At 37.7% G+C, this 27,944-nt stretch overlaps 1 protein-coding gene across 14 annotated transcripts in view; it reads right to left on the bottom strand.

Moving 5' to 3' along the window:
• Positions 1-27,944, bottom strand: part of LOC127961469 (adhesion G protein-coupled receptor L3-like) — a 255,154-nt gene that overhangs the window by 16,522 nt on the left and 210,688 nt on the right. For 8 of the 14 annotated variants that reach the window (XM_052560589.1, XM_052560584.1, XM_052560586.1 and 5 more), the window contains 6 exons: positions 25,863-26,068; positions 23,347-23,523; positions 10,617-10,826; positions 9,244-9,464; positions 7,776-7,842; positions 7,455-7,546 (listed from right to left, as the gene is read on the bottom strand). In XM_052560589.1, the coding sequence (XP_052416549.1) occupies positions 7,455-7,546; positions 7,776-7,842; positions 9,244-9,464; positions 10,617-10,826; positions 23,347-23,523; positions 25,863-26,068 (973 nt within the window). The remainder of the gene's footprint in view (positions 1-7,454; positions 7,547-7,775; positions 7,843-9,243; positions 9,465-10,616; positions 10,827-23,346; positions 23,524-25,862; positions 26,069-27,944) is intronic. The other 6 variants (XM_052560590.1, XM_052560585.1, XM_052560591.1 and 3 more) reach the window with 1 other exon arrangement.

Raw genomic sequence — 27,944 nt, 5'->3', positions numbered from 1 at the left:
CACACACGCACACACACACACACACAAACACACACACTGAGTTTGGGTAATAACTGCAGCAGGTGCACAACAAAATCAGTGATTGACGGAATTAAAGTGAACGAGACTATTAAACATCATTCCCCTGTGTCCATCTTAATGATTGTATTAATAGACATGATAAAACACCCCATGAACACGTGATGAACACGCACTAACACTGATAATACCTGAGACCTGTACATAGTCATTCACTTTATAATTACATTTAAAAACACTTCATGTTGTTATTTTTATCTATATTAAAAAATTGCAATTGAAATAAAACTGATTAGCATGCAACTAGCATTTTGCTAGCATGATTAGCAAGTGACTAAAATGTTTCTAGCATGATTGGCAAGTTACTAGCATGTTGTTACCCTTTTTTCTAGCATTATTAGCGTTATTAGCATGTTGATAGCATAATTAGCAAGTAACTAGCATGTTGCTAGCATGTTTCATGTCAATAACATGTTTCTAGCATGGTTAGCATGTTACTATCATGTTGACGTCATGATTAGCATGTTATTAACATGTTACTAGCATATATAACAAGTTAATAGCATGACATTAGCATGACTAGCATGTTTATAACACTCACAGTTTGTCAGCATGGGTAGCAAGTTATAAGCATGTAACTAGCATGCTTCTACCATGATTAGCATGATATTAGTATGTTGCTAGCATGATTAGCAAGTTAATAGCATGCCGTTAACATGACTAGCATTTTAATAGCATGTTTGTTAACATGTTACTAGCATGATTACCAAGTTATTAACATGTCACTAGCATTTTTCTAGCATTATAAGCATGTTATTATCAAGTTGCCAGCATGTTTTAAACTGTAAAGTACATGACTAACTTCACATAACCATTAACAATCACCTTGACTATTAGTTGCATTCAGTATAACTGTGTGAGAACATACAGCCGATCAAGGTGAATTATAATAATACATTCAGAATGCATATAAAATTGATTATAATCAGTATTTTTCACAAATATCATATAAAACAGAGCCCGAAGCTCTTAAAAATGAAGATTTTTTTTTTTTTTTTTTAAATAAACGGTAAGTGAAAGACGGTGCTTAACCTTCAGAAACAAATCTTATATAAGCAGGGCTCTTATATGCACATGCATACACATATATTAATGTTACTATTTAACTAACTTTGACTCAGTAAATGAGGGAGACTGGAAAACATGATCCTGGCATTTCTGGGTGATATTTATGCGAAGATCAAGAGCAAATTTCAAGATGTTTTTTAAAGGGCATTGCAGGAACGCAGCACTTTACGTCTGTGAGTTTACAAAGAGAGTAACTGGACACATGAAGGCAATAATGGATTTGTTTTATGTGTCTCAACAAGAGCAATAAAGATAAACATTATAAACTCTAATAGCTTTTTTCAGATAAAAAATAAAGTCACAGTCTTGTGTTTATATAGTGTGCTTTAAATGAGGCTGAACTGATGCTCACTTTATAACTCAATACTCTGCAGTCAGTTTGATCAAACTCACAGATGGCAGATAATGCAATCATTTTATAATGCATTATTTAATAATACAAGAAGTGGTAGAATTTGCATCAATTCTATTTAAAATCCTGGACAGATGGTCTTAGGCTTTGTAAAAGTCATGCCACAGTGTAATGAATTTGTGGAAAGTGCCAAACCACTCACACATTACAAAACTCTTAATTAGCTCACGCTAAGAGTTAAATCTCCATTTCTTGCTCTTGTCTGGAGGGAATAATATCCCATATTTCTCACACCGATCTGGTCTCCAGAAACCTCATCCCTTCGTTTCTCCTGAAGCGACAGTATGCAGATGTAAGTCATTCACACCTTGCTTCACTCGTGCTAAAACCCCCGGTGCATCTGAGGCTTAATTGAACGAGATACTGGCGACTCGTTGCGTTAACAACGTCCTGCTGGGAGTTTAACAAACACAAGAGCCTCTCTTCCCTCAGGTATCGGATCGCAGGGTTCAAATTAACGTGAATTATGATAAAGAGAGCGCTTTTAAAGCATTTAAGTGAATTAGCAGCAATTTGTCATATCGTCTCACTCCGTCTGAAGAGCGAATCTGCATCCCAATGGCAGCAGTAATTGAGTTAGTTGGAGGCAGAAAGTCTTGTCGTCGAGGTGTTGAGCGATGAAGACACTCAGAACTCTCTAGAAACACTGAGTGGGTTTAATTGAGTCACAGATTAATGAATAAAAGGAATGGCTCGTGACACATGGATCAAATCCAGAACGCCCACGTCTATCAGAGTCAAACATGCACGTGAAATGATGATTATGACATATTGGTTCTCTTGAAAACTCTGTTTAAGGCTGTCTAGTTCTCGCTGATGCTGATATATATATATATATATATATATATATATATATATATATATATATATATATATATATATTAGGGGTGCTCCGATCACAATCGGCCGATCGTTATCTCGTCAGTAAAGCCGGTTCTCTAATCAGCAGTTAATTCCATCAGGTGCGTGATTTCACATAGAGCAGCTGTTACTACACAGAGCTGTTGTTAATAGAAAAGATGCGCAAATCCACTTCATTTTCAGCGTTTTTTGGTGCATCTTTTTAGTTAACAATGGCTCTGTGTAGTAACAGCTGCTCTATGTGAAATCACACACCTGATGGAATTAATCGTGATCGGAGCACCCCTAATATATATATATATATATATATATATATATATATATATATATATATATATATATATATATATATATATATGTAGCACAAAACAAACTAGTTGCAATTGTTGTTTCATTTAATTTCAAATATTTGAGAATGGATCAATTATAGTTATCACAACTATACCTAATAACTCATTTCATTGTCCTTTTTCTTCTAAAACAGAAAATATTTGACTGACTGTTTTATATAGTTATACTAATATACAATATATATATATAATATATTCTTTAAGATGACACTAAATATTTTTGTTTAATCAAAACATTTGAAATTGGACAAATGATACTCAATAGAATTTACTACAATTACGATTTAATAACGCAACACAGTCGCTTAACATTTTACCAGGCCTTAGTTGTGGTAAGCCAACTAACTAGTTTTTGTTGAAATTTGGATGGTTAACATTAAGCTAAAGAACAGAGATTGCAGTTAAACAAACTGAGTCTGTTTGAAATGTTCCTGAAAAATTTGAATGCAAAAACTGCCAAAAGAAAAAAAATTGTAAATTATAAGATCATGGGGAAAACAATCTGTAAAAAGAGATAGATGAGTGTGAGTTACTCACACACACACTCACACACACACGTACACACACATATGTACACACACACGTCAAGCACAGGAGGAGGTGAGCGGGTTCAGGAGCTCAGAAGGACAGATGACAGCTGGAGAAACAGCTGATCTTACCAGTGCCACTCCACTACGACACGGCCGTCATAAGAGCGAGAGCTGGACAAACATCAGCAGAAGACAAGAACAGAGAAATGAAACGCTGAAACACACACACAGAATAACTCCTTTGAAATGTGCAACAATGATGAAATAAAATTAAACGTACAAAGAAGCAATGAGTACAGCGTTTATGCAACACTCAGACCATTCAGAATACCTTGAGATAGGCTGCAAAGCATTTTTTATTTTATTTTTTGAAAGGCAAATTATACTTCTATTAATACTTGTAGCAGATACCCAAGCTAAAATGTCTATTTCGGGTGATTCAGTTAATGAGATATCGTAGAAATGAAAAGTACTTAATCTCATCTTATTTTATTTGTTATTCAGCTTTAGTTGGATGCAAATCTATGTTTCATAAGAAATGAGAGGATAAACTGGCTTCGCATTTTGTAATACATGAGCTCTTAAAACAAATATTATAAAATGATTCTGATCAGATAAGTCACATTAAAACCTGCTGTAAATAGTCTTTAATACATTAATACTGGAGGAGCAGCGAAACATGAGACTGAGCTTTAGATTTGAGCTCATATTACTAATGCATGTCTGTTTAAAGAGATAGCAGTCAAAAACTGAAAACTATATGCTTTCATCTTTAAGTCATGTGTTTGTGAACATCAGTGCTCCTTCTTTTGTCCGTTGTATGATTTATATCAGGCGTGTCTAAGAAATAAAAACAGATTTTAAAGCATGATGTGATTTATAAGGCTATTTGAAAGGTTGAGTTGTTAACCGCAAACCAACCTACGACCGGCCTGCTCCGCTCACAGAGGTCACGACCTCCACGCCTCACTTCTGTCACACAACAAATCCAGATAGATGCCTTCATTTATATGTGTGTGTGTGTGTGTGTGAGTTCAGCGACCACAGATCCAGAGCTCAGCTAGTGCACTTCAAACACAGACAAACAACACATATAGACTTCTATAATTTACAGTCTGCCTCATCTGGGAAAGTGGGCTAGAAACATCGACAGCGTCAGCATCTGAAGAGGGCGTGGCTAAACGTTTGGCCAATAAAATGTCCCTTGAGGGACAGTGCCCCGCCCACTTAATTAGAAATAGCAGCTGCCACCTGTCAATCATTTTAAATGTAAACTTTTATTCAACGAGAGTGCATTAAATTGATCAAAAGTGACAGTAAAGACATTAATAATGTTACAAAAGCTTCTTATTTGAAATAAATGCTTTTCTATTCAAAATAAAATGTGAAGCAGCACAACAGTTTTCAACATTGATAATAATCAGAAATGTTTCCAGCAAATCAGCATATTAGAATGATTTCTGAAGATCATGTGACACTGAATATATGTTTTCACAGATACATATACACACAAAAAACAGCTATATAAAACTATAATAATTATATTAAATATTTATTAATTAAATATATATATATATATATATATATATATATATATATATATATATATATATATATATATATATATATATATATATATATATATATATATATATTGTACTTTTCATCAAATGAATGCTGCTTTGTTGAGAAAAAGAGAAATTTTCAAAAGAACTGTGTAGACTCCATTATATAGAATACAGAATTACTCGTATCATGAGATGAGATTTTGGTGTTGAACATTAACATATAAGCACACTCACATCTTAGTCTCTTATTAGAGCAAGCAATCAGACGTCTACAGATCAAACTAATACAGCCGAGTATGAAAACTGCTAACAAGAGACTGTCATCATCTCATTATTAGCATAAATATAACGCCTGATTACAAGAATTATCCCACTTAATCTCAGACTCCACGGAGTGAGGAGATGTGTGGCTGTAATAAGACCCTCGCTCGTGAATTAATCAAACTCATCCTCTTACTGTTGTCAGTCGGTTTTATACGGTTCCCTTCAACATCAATATCAAGAAATATTTCTAACAAACTCTCCATAATAGAGAGCAGCAGCAGAAAGTAAAAGTCCCATTTGTTTCTTCCACAGAGAAATTGATTCAGCAATAACATATAAACCTCTCAAGACAGAGATCAATTGAGGACCAAGACTGAAGATTGACAGCTCCACACTACACTACCCACAATCCTCAAGCAGGATCCACCAATCAGAGAAGCTGTCTCTCTGGGAATCTGGACAGCAGAGTAACAGTGATCGTTCAGTCTCATTAAACAACACAAAGGACATAATCAAATCAGTCTCTACATCAACTTAATATAGAATAACACACTACAGTTAAAATTATAATCATATTTATTTAAAGCACAACAAAAGCTTATTTAATAATGATTTAAAATGTATGTTAAAGTAATTAATTAAAAACTTTGAATCGGTTTCAACCTGAACTTTTTAAAAGTGTGTTAAATCATGAAAGTGTCTCTCTTTAACTCAAATGTTGTTTATTTCATTAACATTATACAATCTGCAAATACAGTTATGTTTTATTTTTAAATATACTTTAAGATACTACAAGTGCACATTTAAGTGCATACTCAATTAAGCACACAGGTTATGCGTTTGAACATATTTTAGCAAACATCACATTTATTTTATACTTTAATAGTTTCATGGGTATTTTTGCATTAATTGATTTTCATTCTCTCCTAAAATACATTTAGTACACAGTCTTGCATCTTGGATTGTTTTCTTTTCTTTTTCTTTTTTTTTTGTGCTAATTTTCTTCAAATCAGTATTTGCAATGCTGCAATTCTTTTCTGGTTTGGTTTAAAGCTTTGTTTATGTTTCTAAAACGGCTGAAGAGAAAAATAATGAGACAATTCAAGAACGAACCCCAAACCCAATGCAAATATCACTGGCGAGTTCGACACATGAACACCCTTCAGAATGCATGTATTCACTTCAGTCTGATGTCCATCACAGTTCTCTGGATAAAGGGACACGTCAGTCTAGTTTGGCCCTTTAACATGCGGTGATGCACAGTGAAATCTGGTCTCATCCACAGCAGTAATACTACACGATCATTGGCTCAAAGTGTCTGATTAGCATGCATCACACACATAAAAGCACACACATGAAGAACTGAAAACACACACATCATCTCACTGTCCTGCTCTCTACTCTGAATCTGAGGGGACAGCAATAAATTAGCATATTTATAGTCCTTTCAGCTCTCTGCTCTCCTGAGTGGCTGCCGTGTGGCTCCAGTGATGAATATTCATGTGCATGCAGAGGTTAATTTGGGCAGAATATCTGCTGCTCTTTCCTGTGAAACAACACAGATCTTCAGGTAACGACAACCTCCCCACTGAATACACAAATGGACGCACATGTACACCGTGGAATACCTGTGCCAGTTTTACTTTCTACTCAACCTACAACAACAATATGAAAAATGAGCCATAGCAGTTTATCTGTAGATGTTCAATGGGCCGCTTACACTTCTGTTTATAGACATCAAACGAAGTGTGTCATTTCTGAGCAATTAGCACCATTAAAAGAGAGCAGCATAATGACTGTTTCCAAACAGGTTCTGTCCCATTGCCTGCCCTTGGTTTTGTCAGGTTACTTGAACAAACTGAGCTAGTCAACTGGTGAAATATAGGTGAAAAATATTCTAAAATGCTTTATAAAACCACATTTGGGCAAAAACGCTAATGCCTAGTCCCAATGCATTTCGAAAGCAAAGCATATGGCACTCCGCTCTGATTATTAGCCATCACTGAAAGAATGATGAAAAGCACAATCATTCTTTAGACTTCTAAAAAACCACACCCACCTCAGATCTACCTTTCATAGGCTCATCCCCCAAATCGCCCATCCCTCACAGACAACACCCAGAAGAGAACATCCTATCATTTACTCCACCCACCGCATGCCCCACCCATCAAAGGCTCCTCCCCCAAACCGCCCATCCCTCACAGACCACACCCACCAGAGAACATCCCATCAGTGACTCCACCCACCACAGGCCCCACCCATCAAAGGCTCCTCCCTCCAAACGGTCCATCCCACAGGCCCCACCCCTCACTGTCAGGCTTACTTGATGTTATCAAGGCAGCCAGAGTCTGGTTTCAGGATGGTGGTGTGGTGGAACATCTTGTAGAGAGCGATTCCCAGGAAGATCACATTCAGCTGAGAAGAGCAGAAGCACAGGATTAGTTTAGGATTCACACCTGAGGAGACCAGGGTTTACCAAACAAGCCAGGGTTATTTCATTTATACTGACTTATTCTGAACCACATCAGCTGACAATAAGTCAGACTAACTGAAATAAACCTGGCTTCTCTGGTAAACCTGCTTTGTGAAACAGGCCTCAGGAGTGTTGTACATGTAGGTTATAGGGAGTATCAGAGCTGCTTACCATGATGATGAGTGTGGCAGGGCCTATAAAACTCCAGATGAAATAAGTATCCAACCGCAACCAGCACCTGAAAATGAGAGGAAAACACGTCAATGAAGCATCGAATGCACACACACACACACACACACACACACACACGCACACACACACACATATACACAGGAAGTAATACTGCAGGTTGTCTCCAAGGCTCTTGTGTCTTTGGGGCGGATACATGAGAGTTCTTTCAATTATTCAGACTTTAATTTCCGCAACATTAGACTAAACTTCATCCCTCCTGCGACCACACACACACACACACACACACACACACACACACACACACACACACACAGATTTTCATGCAAGACTGTGCAATGAATCACTTTAGTAGCACTCATAAGGATTTATCTAATTTGAATTTAGATGTATAAATATATCTGCTTGGAAGAATAAATAATGTTGTATGCAAGTTGTTATAAAGAATGCATATTATATAACCATTGGTATTTCATTTGGTATTTCAAAAGAGGACCATGTTCCTGTTTCTTAATGAGAAGTGGTTTTATTTCATTTTGAGATGAAGACATCTTATGTGTCAAAGCAGTTAAATCTGTGTCTATGTTGCATGTTCAAATCATTCTTAATAAAACATGATTAATAAATACATTACACTGTAACTAAACCCGTAAGATTTTAGCTGACTAAAGCTAAAACTAGACTAAGACTAAAACAATTCATATTGTGAATAAAACTAAATGGTAGTGTAGTATTGTGTCTTGTTTCTACTTTAAATATTTGTAAAAAAAAATCTTAAATTAAGGTGCATTTCCTAGTAGCATTTACCAAATGACGTCTTCTTTCCATGAGAAAACAAAAACTAAATTAAGTGCATTTTGCTTAAAACAAGTAAAATGAGCTGCCAGTGGGTTAAGTAAAATATACTAGGTTTTTTTTTTTTTTTTTTTTTTTTACCACACTGGAAAAATGTACTTTATTATTTATATATATATATATATATATATATATATATATATATATATATTTTTTTTTTTTTTTTTTTTCTTCATGGAAATAAGACTAAATATATAACAGAATTTTACTTATCAAGTAAATGTATCTTAACAGATTTTTTTTTTTTTTTTGGTACTTGGACTAGAAGCAAGACAAAATAAAACTAAATAAAAAAATCTGTCAAAATGAACACTGATGAAGACTCAGATTTGAGTGTATTTGTGTGTCTTTGTGTGTCTGTGTGTGAGTGTGTTAGAGTGTGCGAGTGTGTGTGTGTGTGTGTGTGTGTGTGTGTGTGTGAGAGTATGTGTTGTGTATGTGTGTGTGTGTGTGTGTGTGTGTGTGAGTTTGTCTGTGTGTCTGTGTGTCTGTGTGTGTGTGTGTGTGTGTGTGTGTGTGTGTGTGTGTGTGTGTTTGTGTGTGTGTGTGTGTGTGTGTGTGTGTGTGTGTGTGTGTGTGTGTGTGCGAGACTCACACTGTATCCGTCCCGTAACTGCGGTAATCCACTGCGGCAGAAACGGCCACGATGAGCGCAGGAATGCCGTATCCGGCCAGGTAGAAATACCTCCTGCGTGAATGCTCGCTCTCGAACACCTCCACCAGCATGATGTAGAGCTGAACACCTTCCAGAAACATCCACGTGAACGCAGACAGGAAGAAGAAATGCAGCAGAGCCGCGAAGACGGCGCAGGCGATCTGAAAGACGCACACAAACGCTCTCGTTATGTGGACATTGATGGATGCAGTTCTGCGACTTCACAAACCTGCTCAGATAATTGAAAAATATGAAATAATTGGGTTTAAAGATTATGAATCATGCATGATGTTCTGCATTAGAGTCACACACACTGAACGCTCTCTCATTAAATCTTTATGACACACACACTTGTGCTATTTCACCCTCTCATGAAGTAATAAAAGCTTGCAGTCAGCCATTTAAAACATCCGTGTCCAAACACACGATCCTCCAGCAGCACGGCGTGGAAGCAGTGAGTCAGTGTTTAATACTACAGTACATCACACAGCTGATCAGGTGCAAAAACAGTAAAAAATATATAAACATTGTTACAACTAAATTTACTTTTGAAGCAAAATTGTGCAAGATAAGATCCGTTTCCAGTGAACGTGTATTCTAAATGATATCTATATTTACTACCTCACTGGTTATTTATGCTTAAAAAATAAACTATGCAAATATAATGACAAGATCAGGGTAATTATCATTAATCAACACTTAAACCATAAAAATAACTTTGTAACTTGAACTAAAATGGATGTTTACTTAAAATAAAATCTGAAAAGGTGTAGACTTGTTTTATTTCAGTTAGTTGGCCAGGCAACATTCAAATAATCTAAAACTAAAAATAAATGAACACTATATAGTTAAATTAACTATATAAATACAATAAATTATATAGATTATATAGTTTAAATAAACAAACAAACAAATGAACAAACACACAATTATTACAACTTTTTTTTCAGTAAATGTATCCCTAAAACTAGATACATTTACTTGAGAAGCAAAGCCATGCAAGATAATAAGAAAATAATAATAATCATTTTCCAGTATATATATATATATATTTTTTTTTTTTTTTGTTTTTAAGTAATTTTACATTTGTTTTTTTCTTAAAATTCTTTAAACACATTAAAAACACTGAATAAAAATGGCAAAAACACATACGTAATAAATTACTGAAACAAACCAAATTTGAAAATGGAAAATAAAAATAAAACCAATCTCAAAATATAAATAAAACTATAATAGATATTAATGTTACTAAAACAACACAGAAAAAATGATTTGTTTGTGTGTGTGTGTGTGTGTGTGTTTGTGTCTCGTACGGGCTGGTCCACACGGTTGATGCCGGTGAGGAAGAGTGTTTCAGCGATGAAGAGCGAGATGCACAGGTTCTTGTGGATGGTGTTTCTGTCGCTCTGCAGGCCACGGAAGAAGCAGAAGGTGAAGATGCAGACGAGCAGACAGACCAGAGACAGCAGGATGCCCACCCACGTGATGACGTCCAGCAGCAGATAATGAACCGGTTCTGCCGGCTGAAGAGAGAGAGAGAGAGACAGATCAGAACACTTTCACATCCCTCTGAACGGAGATATTACAACTGGATCAAAACATCGCTGCCAGCAGCAATTACAGATTCACAGCCGCATCATTAAAGTCCCAGAGAACATCAGAGCAATGATTTTAGGAGAGTAGTGCACAATTTCAGGGATGTCCACAATATGAATAAAATAAAATAAAATAAAATAAAATAAGTATTTTGGGCTTATTCTCCAGGAAATTATCTGAAGATCAGACATGATTTAAAATCCTTTTTGTTAATTGAAATAAAGCATACATAAAACAAAACACAACTATTAGAAGAAAATATAATAAGTGACAAAATAATAAGTGACAAAAGTGCATACTACGTAAATGCTAAAAGTTACAGTAAAATTAAATGAAAACTGAATATATACACACACACATTTTTTTTTTTTACTTTTCACTACTTGCTTTTTGGGCAAAAAGCCAAAAAACAGGAATACACAAATTAAATATACAAAGTGTTAATATTTTACAGTTACTTCAAATTTGCTTGAGTTTGCTTCTCCAGTAAATGCATCTGGTTTTAGGAGACTGTTTACATATTTTCACTGGAAAACTATGAAAATACTAATTGAGGTAATAATTTTTTTTTTTCATGATTCCAGCCGAATGTTGGCATCTGAATAAGCTAAGGCATCACCAAACTTCAGCGTCTCCTCCTTCTTGCTGTCCTCACTGTCAGTTGTGTTGCTCCGGTGTATCAAAAGCTTATCAACATGTTAGTATCTTTTTTATTGACATGGTGTCAAGGATATCTGAGCCAAAGATGATGAAAGATGTAGGAGCTTCAAATAAAATCTCAAATAGAAGATGGGTATCATTGTACTGGACATGACCGCGGGCTCTGAAGAGAGAACTATCATGATTAACATTGAAGAATTAAAAGAACGTTGTTTTCTTTTGCTCTTTTGCTGCTTCATTTCATATTCAGGAGATGGTGCTTTGCCAAAACTGCCAAAATGCTCATGTTCCCCAAGGGATGGGTGGTGACAGTTTTTATACTATATGCCAAAGTGAATAGATTGATGGAATCCATCCATCCATCAATACCACATATTTTTAAATATATATATATATATATATATATATATATATATATATATATATATATATATATATATATATATATATATATATATATATATATATATATCATTTTAAAAAGAAAGTATTATAAGTAAATATTTAATTTAATTTAATTGTAATTATTATTATAATTTGAACATTTTACATTTCATATATATTAATATATATTTTAAATTATTTATTTATTGTTCTAGAGACTCCTCAAACATTCAATCATCCAGCCATCAAATAAACAGAAACGGAGCTATTCACACTGATGATGAACCTTTGCTCAGCTAGTCCTTCTTAATATCTTGTGGTTTAATTAATAACCTTGAAAAAAAGAATATATTTTACTGAAAAGCCAAAAACTACTTCCAGCACTGTTAATAGCCCTACAAAACCTGCTTCACACGTCTATTGTGTATCTTCTGATAAGGGTGGATGACAGGGAGTTTGATTTATTATCACACTGCAGTTAAACCGCTCGGATGCCCCCAAAACCATCACAGATTCCCCCTGTAGTCCCTCTCTAGGGTCCCTACGGAGCCACACAGCCAGGGGAGGAGAGCAAAGCTGATATGGGACGCATCCCAGAAGACCTTGAGTCTGGAAGACCGGATGTCAGCACTTCTGAAGAAAACAGCACATGAATATTTATGAGCGCTGCATAGGTAACAGTACAAAGCTTATATGTGTGTGTATGTGTGTGTGTGTGTGTGTGTGTGTGTGTGTGTGTGTGTTTGAGCCCCGGAGGGCCGTTGAGCACACAACACATCACTCTTCCTGAGGCCCACTCACCCTTGAGCGCTATATCTCCTCTACCTTCAACAGCAGTGTGTGTGTGTGTGTGTGTGTGTGTGTGTGTCAGTGCTGTAAGTAAATCAACAGCTCAAGCCTGCTCAGCAGAATCCACAGCTAGTCTCAGACTTTATAGAGTCAACGCTGAGCTCAAGTAAATTTACGTGTCTATAAACACACACTCACACACGTGTACATGCACTCTTAGAAAAATAAAGAAGGTACATAAGCTGTCACCAGGGAAAGAAAGCACACCTTTGTACCTTATTTACTCCTAAAGAGTGCATAACAATATCTTAAATGTGCATATGTGCACCTGAAATGTGCATTTTAGTGAAAGGTACCACACCAGTGACATTGTTCAACTTGTATGTTGTGTCCAATCTATAGAGACTAGTCATGTGATTTTTGGCCAAAGCATTCCGGTTATAAGCATAAATTTACATTTTTCATATCTCCAGACCACTAGGCTGTGCTGTGCCCAAACTGTGCAGTCAACCTCAGGTCATGGTTATTATAAGACACACTCATTTTGGTTTTAATATGCTAAAGCTTTGCTGAGATATAGCTTCATTTGCACTTTTCGTCGAATTAATTTACATGTTTTTCGAGAACAGTTCTAATTCTCAACTTGAATTCCATCACTTCTTTTCATGGCACGGTCTGAAGCGGATCTGGATTCGGTATTGAATCATCATGAGCCAAGGAATCAAAAGAAAACTTTAATGTGTATGTACCTTATGGTTCAAATGTTATTAGCATAAACATGAGTGCAATATTTTGAACTGTTGGTGGCGCTAGAGAGTTTGAGTTACAGACTCTGAATGTGCTATGGTTAATGTTGAGACTGTCTTCTATCAGTGTGCCAAATTTCATAACTTGGCTACCCATAGACTCAAGAGCGGAAGCAGAAGAAAATGAATGGATTTAATAGGTGCCTACGCACTAAATAACAATTGTTGTCAAGTGGATCGAGATTGCTTAAGTAATGTCTCTCTCTCTCTCTCTCTCTCTCTCTCTCTCTCTCTCTCGTCAATAAAGAATGGCAATATGTAATCATCTTCATTCATATGCATAAATATAAAAATATATTCAGTAATAAACCATGTTTTACTAAGAACATTTTGAATAACAAAAATACCACATGGAGAGTTTCATGACCATTTTTGAGAGATGATGCAATTGATTCACTGAAGCAGGCCGTGTGAAATCAATGATCTGTGTATGATATTAGCATTTTACTAAGTTTAAATAAATAAAAAAATATGTGTTGAATGATTTCAGTCATTCATGAAGGCCTTCGGAGCAGTAAACATGAACACATTTCACTATCAGATTTCAATCAGTGCTCATTTCCTCGTCCTAATGAGCTGTAATTCTGTCGCCGTTCACACGCACACCTCTGTGATGAGAGCGTGAGGTAGCCATGGTGACCAGCGGCCTCCTTTAAGACTGATGGTTGACGACCGTCTGATATTGTCCCAGTCTCAGCATCTCTTCGGCTCTCCATGTGTCTATTAATGTGCCGCAGCCATGGCAACAACACAACACTCAGCTGTGAGGATCGACCCAGTGCTTCTCTCCTTATTATTCTCCTGTTTATAGTTTTTGTAGATTTCAAGTATTTCCATTTAGCTTTAGTTTCCTTTTAGTAATTGTATTGTTTCCACTTTATTTCAACATTTATAATTCTTAAATTGTTCTATTTTTTCCACTTTACACAATGCAGTTTGGCAGTGTAACAAAATGTACAACCATTTTATTTGATTTATTTATTTTGCGCATTCCCATGTTTGCCACCGTAACAAAATGCAGAACATTTTTACAAGATTAGTTTTCAAAAGTTTCAGTTTGTCATTTTAGCACATCAACTTATTTTAATTCAGCTAGTAGACAAGGCAACATTTCTAAAGTATTTAGAATTAGTCTTTCGAGTACAAAACGATTAAAATGTTTTTTTGTTGTTGTTGTTTTGTTTTCACAGTTAATGAGATCTGTTTACTTGGCTGATCGTGTGCCAGACTACACAAGCACCCAAGGTGTTTGATATATTTGTGTTTTTCTGAAGGACCATAAGCTCCAAACTTGAACCAAAAAAGACACACCCACGATCCCAATATGTAGAGTGGGTGTGGCTAAGCCTGCAGAGGGGGAGTCCTTGTCTGGTGTGGGTGTGACTCAGCTCAAGGTGGGTGTGTTCAAGTGCATAGTGAATGTAACAAACCCATGATGGGGTGTGGCCAAATGAGAGGTGGGTGTGGCTTCACATTTTGTGGGTGTGTCTATTCTGATGTCTGTGCATACTTATTTTAAACTATTAGAATGTTTATTAATATTGTAATTAATAACAGCTTTTAAGTTTTCATTTTAATTTAAGTTAACTTCAGCTTCTTGTCAATATCTTTAGTTTTTGTTAATTTTGAATATTTCTGTTTATCTTCAATTTAAATTTGCTTTCGTTTTAAATTCAGGAAATTAAGTACTTTATTTTATTTTAGTGTAACATTTTGTGAGTTTTTCATCTGATCATCTGAAATTTTACAGCAGGTTTGTTCCCATTATTAAAAATGGTGTAATAGTTTTAGTTATCGATAACAACACTTAGTGCTGCAACTACAAAAATTCGTCGATGTGCGTGAAATGCGTCGATGCGTCACACTGTTTACATCTCGTGTAATGGCAAACTGGGAATGGAGAAAGTTGCATTCTATCACAAAAACAGAGACCACTGTTATCAAAAGTATGGGAATACCTTAAAGAGAGGACAAATAAAATGGCCCTTTGTTCCCTTTGCAAAACAGATATGGTGTACCACGGCAGCACAACTGCGATGCGCGCACATCTTGGCGCTCTCCGGTGTTACGGTTTAACTGTGTGATCTGGTGACCAACTTCCTGGTTCAGGTCTGATATTCTTGCATTTGCGGCTTTCTGAAAAGTTGAGATGTTTTTAACTCGATGCGGTGCGGACGTGCCTGGAAAAAACGAGCGCTTCCATTATGAGCGCGCTTATCGCACGCCTACATTGGAAATAACGAACTTGAGTGCGCAAAAGACGTGATATTTGCACGGCCCCTTAAAAGACAGTGCGCCGCGAGACAACAGTCACAAACCACCGAGCTACCCCGAATCAGCTCCAGATCTCTGGAAACCATGCTAAACCATAGCAGAACCCTCACTAAATGTTATGGTTTCTGATGCTAAAGAACATTTCATGACGTCTCAGACAACTGTAAATTTATGGCTACTGTGGTTTAATTATAAACGCTATCATAAGCTCATATTTACCATAGTAAAATAATTTTCTTTGCCTCTTTATTATTTTATACTGTAAAAACTTCAACCACATAGGTTGAAAATGAATAAAGGTTGAAATATTATATTAGAAGTTGTACTTATATATATATATATATATATTTTGGAAAGTTATCCAAAGGATTCATTAGCTAATAAAAAAAAGAACATTAGATTAATTATTTATTGTAATAAAAATAATCGTTTTTCGACTAATCGAAAAATAATTGTTAGATTAGTCGACAGAAAAAATAATCATTAGTTGCAGCACTACAACACTGGTGCTCATGCTCAAATGTGGGCGTGTTTATGGGCGTGTCCAATTCAGTGGTGGGCGTGTCACTGCCTTAAATGGGTGTGTCATCAACCCTCACCATTCTTGACATCTACTGCCGGACATGACTCACACAGGGTAAATTCAATCTGAGAGGCAAGATTTTATTTTAAACAGCAGGACCTGAAGGAGACCCACAGTTTTCCTTTCTCACTTGCTAATCAAAACGTCTGTCAGAGATCTACTCCTCTCCCTCGGCTGTCGACGGCGCACCACAGGGCCTTTCTTTCATCCATCAAAATGTATTTTCTCCCCCTCATTTTACACCATTTTTCACTCCAATTGTTCTTCTGTCTCTCTCCAGGTAAAGCTGAACTCGGGCTCTGAATGGAAAATGTAAATGAAGCTTTTAGACTAAATGCGCCTGGCTGAGGCTCCGTCTCCTGCGACCCCACGGCTGCCAGGCGGAGAGAAACCCCAGCGCTCCATCACACTGACACAACAATGGGCTTCAATAGAAAAACAACTACACAAAAACAGTCAAACAGCACTAATAGGTGAGCGGTTGAAAGAGTGCATGGCAGCAACTCACAAAAACTCAGCAGGGGTCGAGTTCCTCATCATGTTGGCCTTTAAAAAACACACACAACCAACTGAAAGCAACAGTAACAATGCAAATACACCAGCGTATGCGTGTTTGTTCAGCATGTATTAAGTCACTCGGCTGGGAATCGGTGTTGATCATGGATCATATGAAGAGATAAAGACCGCCCACCCGTTGATCTCCCACAATGCACCTCACAGCCTGAAGTCATCAGTAAACAATAAACAGTCTCCACAGAGATCCGCTCCACATCCACCTGCCTCACACAAACACAGCACACGTCTTCTGATGTCTTCAGAGCACCTTCTGCACCTCCAAACATCCCCGGATCATTTACATCATATAATGTTGTAGAAGTACCACTGAGATACTATTAGATTTCAGCTTATATTATAGCACTTATTTTTGTCCTTTCAGTTTTCATTAAAAAAAGTAATAATAATAATTTGTTGTGCATTTTTTGTATTTTAAGTAATTATAGTTACTTACAATTACAATTACTTACAAGAACATTTCATGACGTCTCAGACAACTGTAAATTTATGGCTACTGTGGTTTAATTATAAACGCTATCATAAGCTTGTCACGGTTTACGCTGCCTGAAGGAATACGGAGCCGAGGATAAACGGAATAAGGCTTTTAATATATTCAACTCAAGGAGCACAGGGATAGACACACGTAAGTGAATGATTTAGTAGCAAGTGATGACAAGTGAGAAGACCCGACAAAACAGAACTGAAAAGACAAGGCTTATGTACAAAAGGATAATGGGGAAACACAGGTGGATGGAATAACTAAATTAACACACATGAGGAAGAGAATAGACACACCTGGGAACTAATCAAACCAAATACGGAAGACAGAAACTGGGTCACAGGGGCAAAAACACTAAATGAGTCCAGGTGTGTGACAGTACTCCCCCCTCCCGGTAGGTGCGTCCTCGCACCGTAGAAACAACCGAGGGAGGCGTGGGTGGGAACTTGGGAGGAGGTTCCGGTGGAGGACGGACTCCCAGGAGGGGGCCAGCAGACAGGGACCACGGAGGAAGGAGCCAGGGAGGAGACAGGAGCAGGAGGAGCCAGATGGTCCACCAGAGACCAGCCAGGACGGAGATCCAAGGTGGAGTCGACGGCGGGAGGAGCCATGGTGAAGGAGGGGTCGACGACACCAGGGGGCCGACAGGCGGAGACTGCACCGGTGGATGAGGAGCCCAAGATGGAGCAGCACAGCCGCAGAGCCAGGGGGACGTCGAGGTTCCGGAGGGCCTAGGTGGAGCAGAAGGCTCAGGCGACCAAGGCGGAGGCGGGGTCCTGGCAGACCGCTGTGGAGCCGGAGCGACCGAGGATGGAGGTGGAACCGGAGGGAAGGAGGAGCCTGACAGAGCCGGAGGGATGGAGTGACGAGGTGGAACCAGAGGAGTGGAGTCCCGAGGCGGCGGATGGTCGACGACTGACCAAGGTGGAGCCGGAGGGACGAGGGAGCCCGGTGGAGCAGGTGGGATGACAGGCCACGGTGGAGACGAGGGAGCTAAGAGCCAAGGCGGAGCCGCTGGGTCGAAGGACCGAGGAGGAGTCCAGGGCTCGGAGGCTGGAGGCGGAGACAGGGCCTTAACACGCCAAGGCGGAGCTGGAGACTGGCAGTCCAGCGGCGAACCACCGCGCCCCGATGGCGCGGACTGAAGGTGAGCTGCGGGACTGGCTGGCACCAGCCGGGATGACGAGGAACTGGCTGGTCTAGGAGGAGGAGAGAGGAGAAGGATGGGAGGAAGGACAGGAGGATCAGGACTGGACGGAACCAGCGAAAGAGGAGTAGAGGGACCAGCAGGTTTGGGAGGAGGCGGGAGAGGGAGGCTGGGAGGGAATACAGGAAACACAGAAGATTCAGGGCTGGGCGGAACCAGCGGTGAAACAGAAAAATCATGGCTGGGCGGAACCAGCGGAGACACAGAAAATTCAGAGCTGGGCGGAACCAGCGGAGACACAGAAGATTCAGAGCTGGGCGGAACCAGCGGAGACACAGAAGATTCAGAGCTGGGCGGAACCAGCGGAGACACAGAAGATTCAGAGCTGGGCGGAACCAGCGGAGACACAGAAGATTCAGAGCTGAGCGGAACCAGCGGAGAAACAGAAAACTCAGGGCTGGGCGGAACCAGCGGAGAAACAGAAGATTCAGAGCTGGGCGGAGCCAGCGGAGATACAGGAAACTCAGGGCTGGGCGGAACCAGCGGAGAAACAGAAAACTCAAGGCTGGGCGTAACCAGCGGAGAAACAGAAAACTCAGGGCTGGGCGTAACCAGCGGAGAAACAGAAAACTCAAGGCTGGGCGTAACCAGCGGAGAAACAGAAAACTCAGGGCTGGGCGTAACCAGCGGAGAAACAGAAAACTCAGGGCTGGGCGTAACCAGCGGAGAAACAGAAAACTCAGGGCTGGGCGTAACCAGCGGAGAAACAGAAAACTCAGGGCTGGGCGTAACCAGCGGAGAAACAGAAAACTCAGGGCTGGGCGGAACCAGCGGAAATGGAGCAGAGGAAATGACTGGAGGAGGTAGGAGTGGGAGACTGAGAGGGTATACAGGGGAATCAGGGCTGGACGGAACCAGCGGGGAAACAGGAAAATTAGGGATTACCTCCATAGACCAGTCCATCAGATCCAGAGCTTGCTCCTTATGACCTTCAGAGACTGTATACAGCTCACCCTCAGTCGCAGGAGTGTGGGCAGGGCTTTCCTCCACGCCCTCGATCTCCACGAGGACTCCCACGATGCACGGTGTTGCCGGCTCACACACCTGGTCAGTCGCGCTCTCGAGTTCCGGCTCCCTGTCAGTGGATGGCTCGGGCTCTGCGGCTGCGGTGGGCTCTGGCTCCGTGCGGCGTGATGGTGGCTGGCTGGTCTCTGGGTCGGGAGTGGGGCTGGCGAGGTCCTCTATGGGGCAGACGGTGAGAGGTGACCCATTTCTCGCCAGAGTCCACTCCACGTATGCGGCGAAATCCTCTCGAGGACCATCTTCGGACGACAACGCTCTGCATTTGGAGTTCAGGCTGGTGTTGTAGAAGGTGCAGAGCGCGCCGTCCGGGTAGCTGGTGGCATTAGCTAATAGGAAAAACTGTCTGGTATGGTCCTCGAGAGAACGCCCTTCCTGCTTCAGCAGGAGGATGAGGAATTCGGGACGATAGAGGGGATCCATAGACACTAAGAAAAGAAAAGACTGTGAAAAAACAAAAGCAAAACGGAGGGAAGAACACGCAGTTTTCTATTTTCTCTTTTGAGGTCGGGTCTTCTGTCACGGTTTACGCTGCCTGAAGGAATACGGAGCCGAGGATAAACGGAATAAGGCTTTTAATATATTCAACTCAAGGAGCACAGGGATAGACACACGTAAGTGAATGATTTAGTAGCAAGTGATGACAAGTGAGAAGACCCGACAAAACAGAACTGAAAAGACAAGGCTTATGTACAAAAGGATAATGGGGAAACACAGGTGGATGGAATAACTAAATTAACACACATGAGGAAGAGAATAGACACACCTGGGAACTAATCAAACCAAATACGGAAGACAGAAACTGGGTCACAGGGGCAAAAACACTAAATGAGTCCAGGTGTGTGACAAAGCTCATATTTACCATAGTAAAATAATTTTCTTTGCCTCTTTATTATTTTATACTGTAAAAACTTCAACCACATAGGTTGAAAATGAATAAAGGTTGAAATATTATAATAGAAGTGAAATATTATATTAGAAGTTGTACTTATATATATATATATATTTATATATATATATATATATATAAAGTCATCAGTAAACAATAAACAGTCTCCACAGAGATCCGCTCCACATCCACCTGCCTCACACAAACACAGCACACGTCTTCTGATGTCTTCAGAGCACCTTCTGCACCTCCAAACATCCCCGGATCATTTACATCATATAATGTTGTAGAAGTACCACTGAGATACTATTAGATTTCAGCTTATATTATAGCACTTATTTTTGTCCTTTCAGTTTTCATTAAAAAAAGTAATAATAATAATTTGTTGTGCATTTTTTGTATTTTAAGTAATTATAGTTACTTACAATTACTCAAATGGCAAATGTTAATAAATACAAAAAAACTTTCAGTAAAATTAAAAGGTCTTTAGTTTTTAGTTAATTCAGTCTTAGTACATCAAAGTTAACTAAATTGAAATGAGAAATGTTGCCATAAAATGTATTTCATTTCAGTTAATTATTATGTTTACAGTGTGCAATATAACATGTGTTCATGTTTCCCATGTAAAAAAAACACAGTATTTTTCACACAATTCACCTATCTGAATACCGTCATAAAAACGGGCTGATGACTTCCTTCTATAAAGTCCCTCCTTCAGAAATACATAACGAGTTCTGATTGGGCCAGAGGTTCATGTGTTGTGATTCGACGGCAGCTCAATGTTTATTAAAAAGGTGGGGTTTTACTTAACTTAAAACTAAAACCCTGGTTAACACTTGAAGCTTTTACATAATGCATTAAATAAATATTTGTAATGAAGTGTAATGGTAGTGTAATCGGAGGTGTAGCAACCGGGGGGGACGGGGGGGACACGTCCCCCGCACTTTTAGAAACAGGTGATTCTTCTGACCCCTGCTAATTTTTTTTTTATTTTATTTTTTTTTTTTTTAGGATCCAGCGTGAATAAGTCCTGTAGTGTTCTCTGATTTGTTACTTAGATTTGTGTGAAGTAACATTCAGCCAATCACAGAGCGAATCATCTCCTGGGCGCGTCTGCTATGAGCTTCAAATCTCTTGTTGCTCTTCTGAATTTTCGTTTGTTCGTTTGTTCACTTTGCTATTAGGCCGTCTGGGATAAAATGCACCCCAGAAAAAAGTAAAGGACGATTACATCCTTTTTTCAAACACACACTGTAAGTATGTTACAGTATGTCGCGCTGACACGAATCGCGCGATAAAGTTTTCATGTTATGATTTAACCTATTGAACCCGTATGGACCTCGTCACGTCGCGCCGGATTCAGTGTGTTAAATGCTCTCCTAATTGTCACTTTGGATAAAAGCGTCTGCTAAATAAGACGTAACAATATTATTGGTTTCTGCTGTCTTTTGTTTGTCTACGTGCTGCTCGCGGAGTAAAATTATCATTTCACAATAAATCATATTTGTTTTGCAACGAATATCTTAAAATACTTTATCAATTTTTATTCTTTTAATTCATAACTGTTACTTTATGTCCTAACTAGTCTGCAGGAAAGGCAGGCTGTGACGTCACTGGCAGAGAGAGGGGGCAGTTGCTCAACCTCTCCAGAATGTGTACAGGTGAGATTTGTATCTGGGTTACTCCGCCGCGGTACCCCCGAAGCAATCTAAAATAGTCCGAATATAAACACTTATTATAGGTGCACCCTAGTGATTCAGGACAAGCCAAAAACACGGTTTGGAAAATAGATTCATGTTGTACTCGCTTATTATATACATTTTTCTACATTTTGAACACAAACAAAGTTACGGACCGCAGCTCTGATTGGTTGTTTTGTTTTTTTACCGGGAGTGATGTATTTCTGCAAATGGCAATAGGACACTGGGAGGAGCCAGAGGAGCTTGATTTTTTCACAGATTATCTGTCTCATATTTTTCATAAAATGTATGTTGTATAAAATTACTGTAGATGTAATCTGTATACTCATTTAACACCTGTTTTTGTCCAACTGTTAAAAAAAAAAAGTTATTGTTCAAATGTAGTGCAACTGAAATATTGTAAATATCATAAAATATCTTTATTTCATAAAAAAAAAAAAAAAAAAAATATAGATGGTCTCCCATTGGTCTCAAAGTCCTGCAGTATTTTTAAATTTTGAGTATGATTTAACAAAAATAGGTTCCTGTAAGCTATCATGTCATGTTCCCAAATTTGAAAAAGTAAAATGCCAATTGGTATTCTATTTAGAATTTATTATGAACATCAGCTTTGGGTCAAATCACCATACAGCTGTCCCCCCCACTTTTAAAATGGCTGCTACGCCCCTGAGTGTAATGCATTAAAACACATTATAATCAACAAATTTGATTATATTTGATTATATTTTTTCAGATTTCAAATATTATATTGCATTTTAACTTTGGATATTGCAATTTATTTATAATTCATTATACATATTAGCTTCAATTGTTAGCATTTATGTTTTTGTAGAGTGGATTGCTGGTTTTCACCATGCTTAATCACAACAAACACATTAATAAGATATATTTACATATTTGGGGGTGTTCGTACCTCTGTTGTTCATTTGTAAAATATGCAATGTGTAAATTGTTGCACAAAAGATGCAAAAAATATTATGTACACAATTTCTGCTATGATCGGCATGCAGTGTTTCAACATGCTGACAGATGAATAGTCTGATGTTTATATCTGGGACAGATGTGCTGGAAGCGTCTCTACCTGCACGTCCACATGAGCCATGAGCACAGCGAAGTTGGTGAGGTGTGTGCAGGAGCAGGTGGTGTGTGTTCGGTTTGTTCCCAGCAGCCGGCAGTCCTGCGTCGACCAGAAGCCCGTCATACTGCGCTTCGAGTAGCTCCAGAACGAACAGTTGGGGTTGAAATTCTCCTCTGACTGCTGGAAGACAGAGAAGAACAAACTGCGTCAGAGAGGAAAGCAGCAAAACACACGACATAAGTGAGAATAAGTGTTACACTCAGCGTCCAAAACATTATTACTGAGCATGAAACTGAAGGATGGATGTGAAAGACTAAACTGGATGACTGGCAGAGTCATTTTACCTACTTTGCAAAGACAATAGAAGTAATTATGAAATTACATACAAATGTACTTAAGTGGGTAACAAACACTCTATAGTTCAGCTTCTTTAATTGCATGTAATATGAATTTCTACTATAATAAAATTCAATTTAATTGCAATTAGGTGAAAAAAACAAACAAAAAACATGCAATTAGGTTTCTGAAAACAAACAACAGCAAATAAGTTACCTGAAATTAAACATTAAATGAAATAAGACATAAAAAACAGCTAGTTGCAACTAAAATAAAAATGGCTAATTAATAAAAAACTATAAAAATACAACATTAAATATAAAAAGCACAATTAAATACAGAATTTATACAATTAATAATTGAATTAATAAATTATAATTTATACAAAATATACATTAATAAAAAATAAAAAGAAAAACTATAGACATATTTACCAAATAATAATAATAACAATAATACTAATAATAATAATAATAATAATAATAATAATAATAATAATAATAATAATAATAAATAATAAAAAATACAAAAAGGAATACAATATATATATACTATAATATAATCTCAATTATATATATATATATATATATATATATATATATATATATATATATATATATAGATAGATAGATAGATATAGATATAGATAGATATAGATATATATTTATAAGACAGCAAATACAGATTAATTTAGAATAAATTCATCAAACTAATCAATCTAGCCTTCATTCCATACTGTGGCCTCTAAACTACAATATTCAACCCAGACAGAATGATTTTATGCAGTTTGAAAAAATAAATAAAAATAAAATGAACAGGTTTCTAGGGAATGGATTTAAACTCAGGAACCTGGGGGCTAAAGCTTTATCAAATTAGCCAAAATCTCTAACAAACAGACACTGCGGGCGGCTGGCTGCTGGTATTCAGGAGAAATCTGTGGATTCCTTGTGGATTTGCCGATATCTTTCTCCTGTGAGCGAATCCTACACAAACAAACAGGAAACCATGTTTCCAGTTCTAATCGAGCCTGGAGGCAGAGATTCTGTGAGTGCGTACATATTTAGGTGCCTTTCAATAAAGCGCTTGGAGAAAAGTAATTCAAGCATAAATGCTGGTGGTGAGGGAATTATCAGATTTTAACAAGCAGAACTTATTTTATCATTATTATTATCATTATTTTTTTTTTCAATCGTGACATTGCAGGAAGGATGATAACAATAAAATTGGATGAGCCATTTAAACATAAGACAATAAAAGTAATAATGAAATTACATATCAAAAGTACTTAAGCAGATCACAAAACACTCTAAGGTTGAGCTAATTGTCTTTAATATGGATTTAAACTATAATAAAATGACATTTAATTGCAGTTAACATGCACATTGAGCTTCTGAAAATACTATTAAGTATATTAGTTTAACGTGTATTACTTCTAATTCTTAAGAGTACTTTTTACAGGGGTAAGCGTCCGTACACACAGAGTATGATAACTCTAAATTGATAATGGTAGCAATTTATTTTACAGTCCTGTTCCTCATGTACATACTATGTACATATTATAGCAATTACAATTACTATGTAATAACTAGGTACTGAACCTACCCCTAACCCTACTCCATATAATTTCCTTGTATTACCAGAACTTTCTTAGATAAATACACTGTAAGTGCATTTGTAAGTACACATACTGTACACTAAAGTGCAACCAAGATAATCCTAATGATAGTTATATTAATATCCACATCAATGCACAATATTGTTCTGTTTATCAAATATAACTTCAGTTATTCTACTAACTCTACGTAACTGTGCAACTATAGGTCAACTAGCAGTCATTAGTATACTGTCTGCTTTACATCTGTTAACACTTTATTTTGATTTAACTGATTGTGAGTAACTTTGTCATGTATTTAACTAACCCTAACCCTAACCCTAACCCTAACCCAACAGTCTACTCACAGATTCCTAACCCGTCTAATCACAGCCGAGTTTGTGTGGTTTGTGTAATCTTCTGGGTGTGTTTCATTAAAATGCTTGGAGAAACATAATTCAGGCATAAACGCTGGTGGTGTGACTGAGAAAGCCACTGTTAAACCCGCTACGATTATTTCAAGGAATTTCCTCAGAAAAATGATGTTTTATTCTGACAACCAGTCTCTCAGTGAATGCACACGGCTCCTTACCTGAATATGTCTCACGGTGAATATGACGGGGTCGGACAGGTAGACTTTGTTACTGTCTTTATTGATGGCTGCTGTTATGACGGGAGAGTTGACGATGACAGAGTAGTTTGTGTTTAACGTCTCGCTGCTGAACTTCATGCTGGCGTTTTCAGTGGACAGATATGAACCCAGATGCTTGTACAGCACGAACGCCATCCGGATCTCCCCTGAAAGACAGGCCGGCTGTTAGTTTTCAGCATTATTATTGTTAAGTTTAGTTGTTTCAGTTCAGAAGTATTTGGCTACTCAACAGAAGCTGATAAAAGACTCACATTTGAGAGAATCAAACACTTTGGTCAATCATTAACAGAGGCTTGGTGCAAAATGCCACCAAATCTGAGAAATATGCAGTGTGGCCTGAATACTCCCCTGTAAGAGTTTGTTCAGGATATTTAAAACATATGCACACATGCAAGAGCACAGTTTTCCCCAAATAAAAGCATTACTGCAAATGTGATACTGATTTTATACTATAGTTTAGCAATAAGGCAAAGCTATTCTTAACATTTTAGACACAATATTGTATGTTTTCATTCTATTTCACAAGCAGAAATAGCTCCAAACATAGCCACAACAGAACCGTTGCACACTGTGTTTTGTTACTGAATGAATGTTTCAAATTAATCAGGTGTGTCAATGATTCAATGACTCGCTTATTATAACAGTCACTTGTTTTATATTTAAAAATAAATGTCATATTTAGAATGATATTTTAAAGCATGCCTCTTATAGCATTATTTGTGTAATTGTAGTGTAAATGCATTCATGGCATGTCTGAGCTGCATCAAACAGTTTGGAGTGTATAGATTTTTTTATTTTTAATTATTTATTGATTTATTTTTTGAAAGAAGTCTCTTCTGCTCTCCAAGGTTGCATTTATTTGATCAAAAGATGTATCAAAAAATGTATGCCCTTATAAAAAACCTCCTGGAAACGACTTTATGTGGGAAAATGTTGGCTCTAAATGTAAAAGTTAATTTCGAGAAATCGTTTGTAAGATCAGCCACCTGCCTAAACCTTTACAAAGCTACAGTGACAGTATAACAAAGGAAAACTGGTTAAATGTGCCGTTGAACATGGCCTGATGGGGCATACCGGGGTTCAGCCGCACGTTCACTAAAAACTCTTCATTAGCACATCACAGAGAGTGAGCAGACTCCATCTCCAGCTGATCGAAGCACTGTTTCAGCCGTTATATTAGAGGAAAAGAGCAATGAAGTGAAATAATTTAAGCTTTGATTAGATGGGATTCGGTAGATCACGTAATGAATACATAACACCCATAATGCTTTGTTCCTCTCGGCAGCATTTACTGAGAGCCACAAAGGTTCAGAGCGAGCAAGAAAAAGGGAGGGAAAAAAACCCTAACCGCAGAGTCGATTTGATTCAGCTTTATTGAAATGTCATTAGTGCTTTACTGCTTTCTTTGACAGAGCTACAGTTCTGCTCGTTATTTTCACATCTCACTTGTTTTTTTCGTGAAAAGAACTGAAAAATCCCCCCACTGCCTACTCCCTGTCACGTCTGGATCACTGACTCACAAGAAAACAAAACATTTTTTTTTTTTTCGTGATTATTGGTGCTGGCCTGTTTGTAACAAGTGTTTGTTCGCAGGAAGAAAAACAGGAAACCAGTTCACAAAATGGGAATAAGTTTAGAGGATCTCTACTTACGTTTATGCATTTAGCAAACGCTTTTATTCAAAGCAACTTACATTGGATTCAAGCTAATTATATTTTTCACCAGTGTGTATGTTCACTGGGAATTGAACCCACAACCTTTTGTGCTGCTAACACAATGCTCTACCACTGAGCCACAGGAACAAGTATAGATTTTATTAAGAGTTTGAATTTGAACAAATAGATGAAATAAAATAAGGTCAAGGTTTTTTTTCAGTTTAGTTTATGTATATTTTACGGTTTTAATTTTTAGTTTTACTTTATTTATGCAGATTTTTACTACTTAAACTTAAAAATAAGAAATGTTGCCTTGACAAGTATTTAAAATGAAATACTAAAGTACTTCAAATGAAATAATAAAATA

The sequence above is a fragment of the Carassius gibelio genome, chromosome B7, assembly GCF_023724105.1.
Source record: "Carassius gibelio isolate Cgi1373 ecotype wild population from Czech Republic chromosome B7, carGib1.2-hapl.c, whole genome shotgun sequence".
Lineage (NCBI taxonomy): Eukaryota > Metazoa > Chordata > Actinopteri > Cypriniformes > Cyprinidae > Carassius > Carassius gibelio.
The sequence above is the reverse complement of the archived record's forward strand: the minus strand, read 5'-3'. Positions and strand labels throughout refer to the sequence as shown.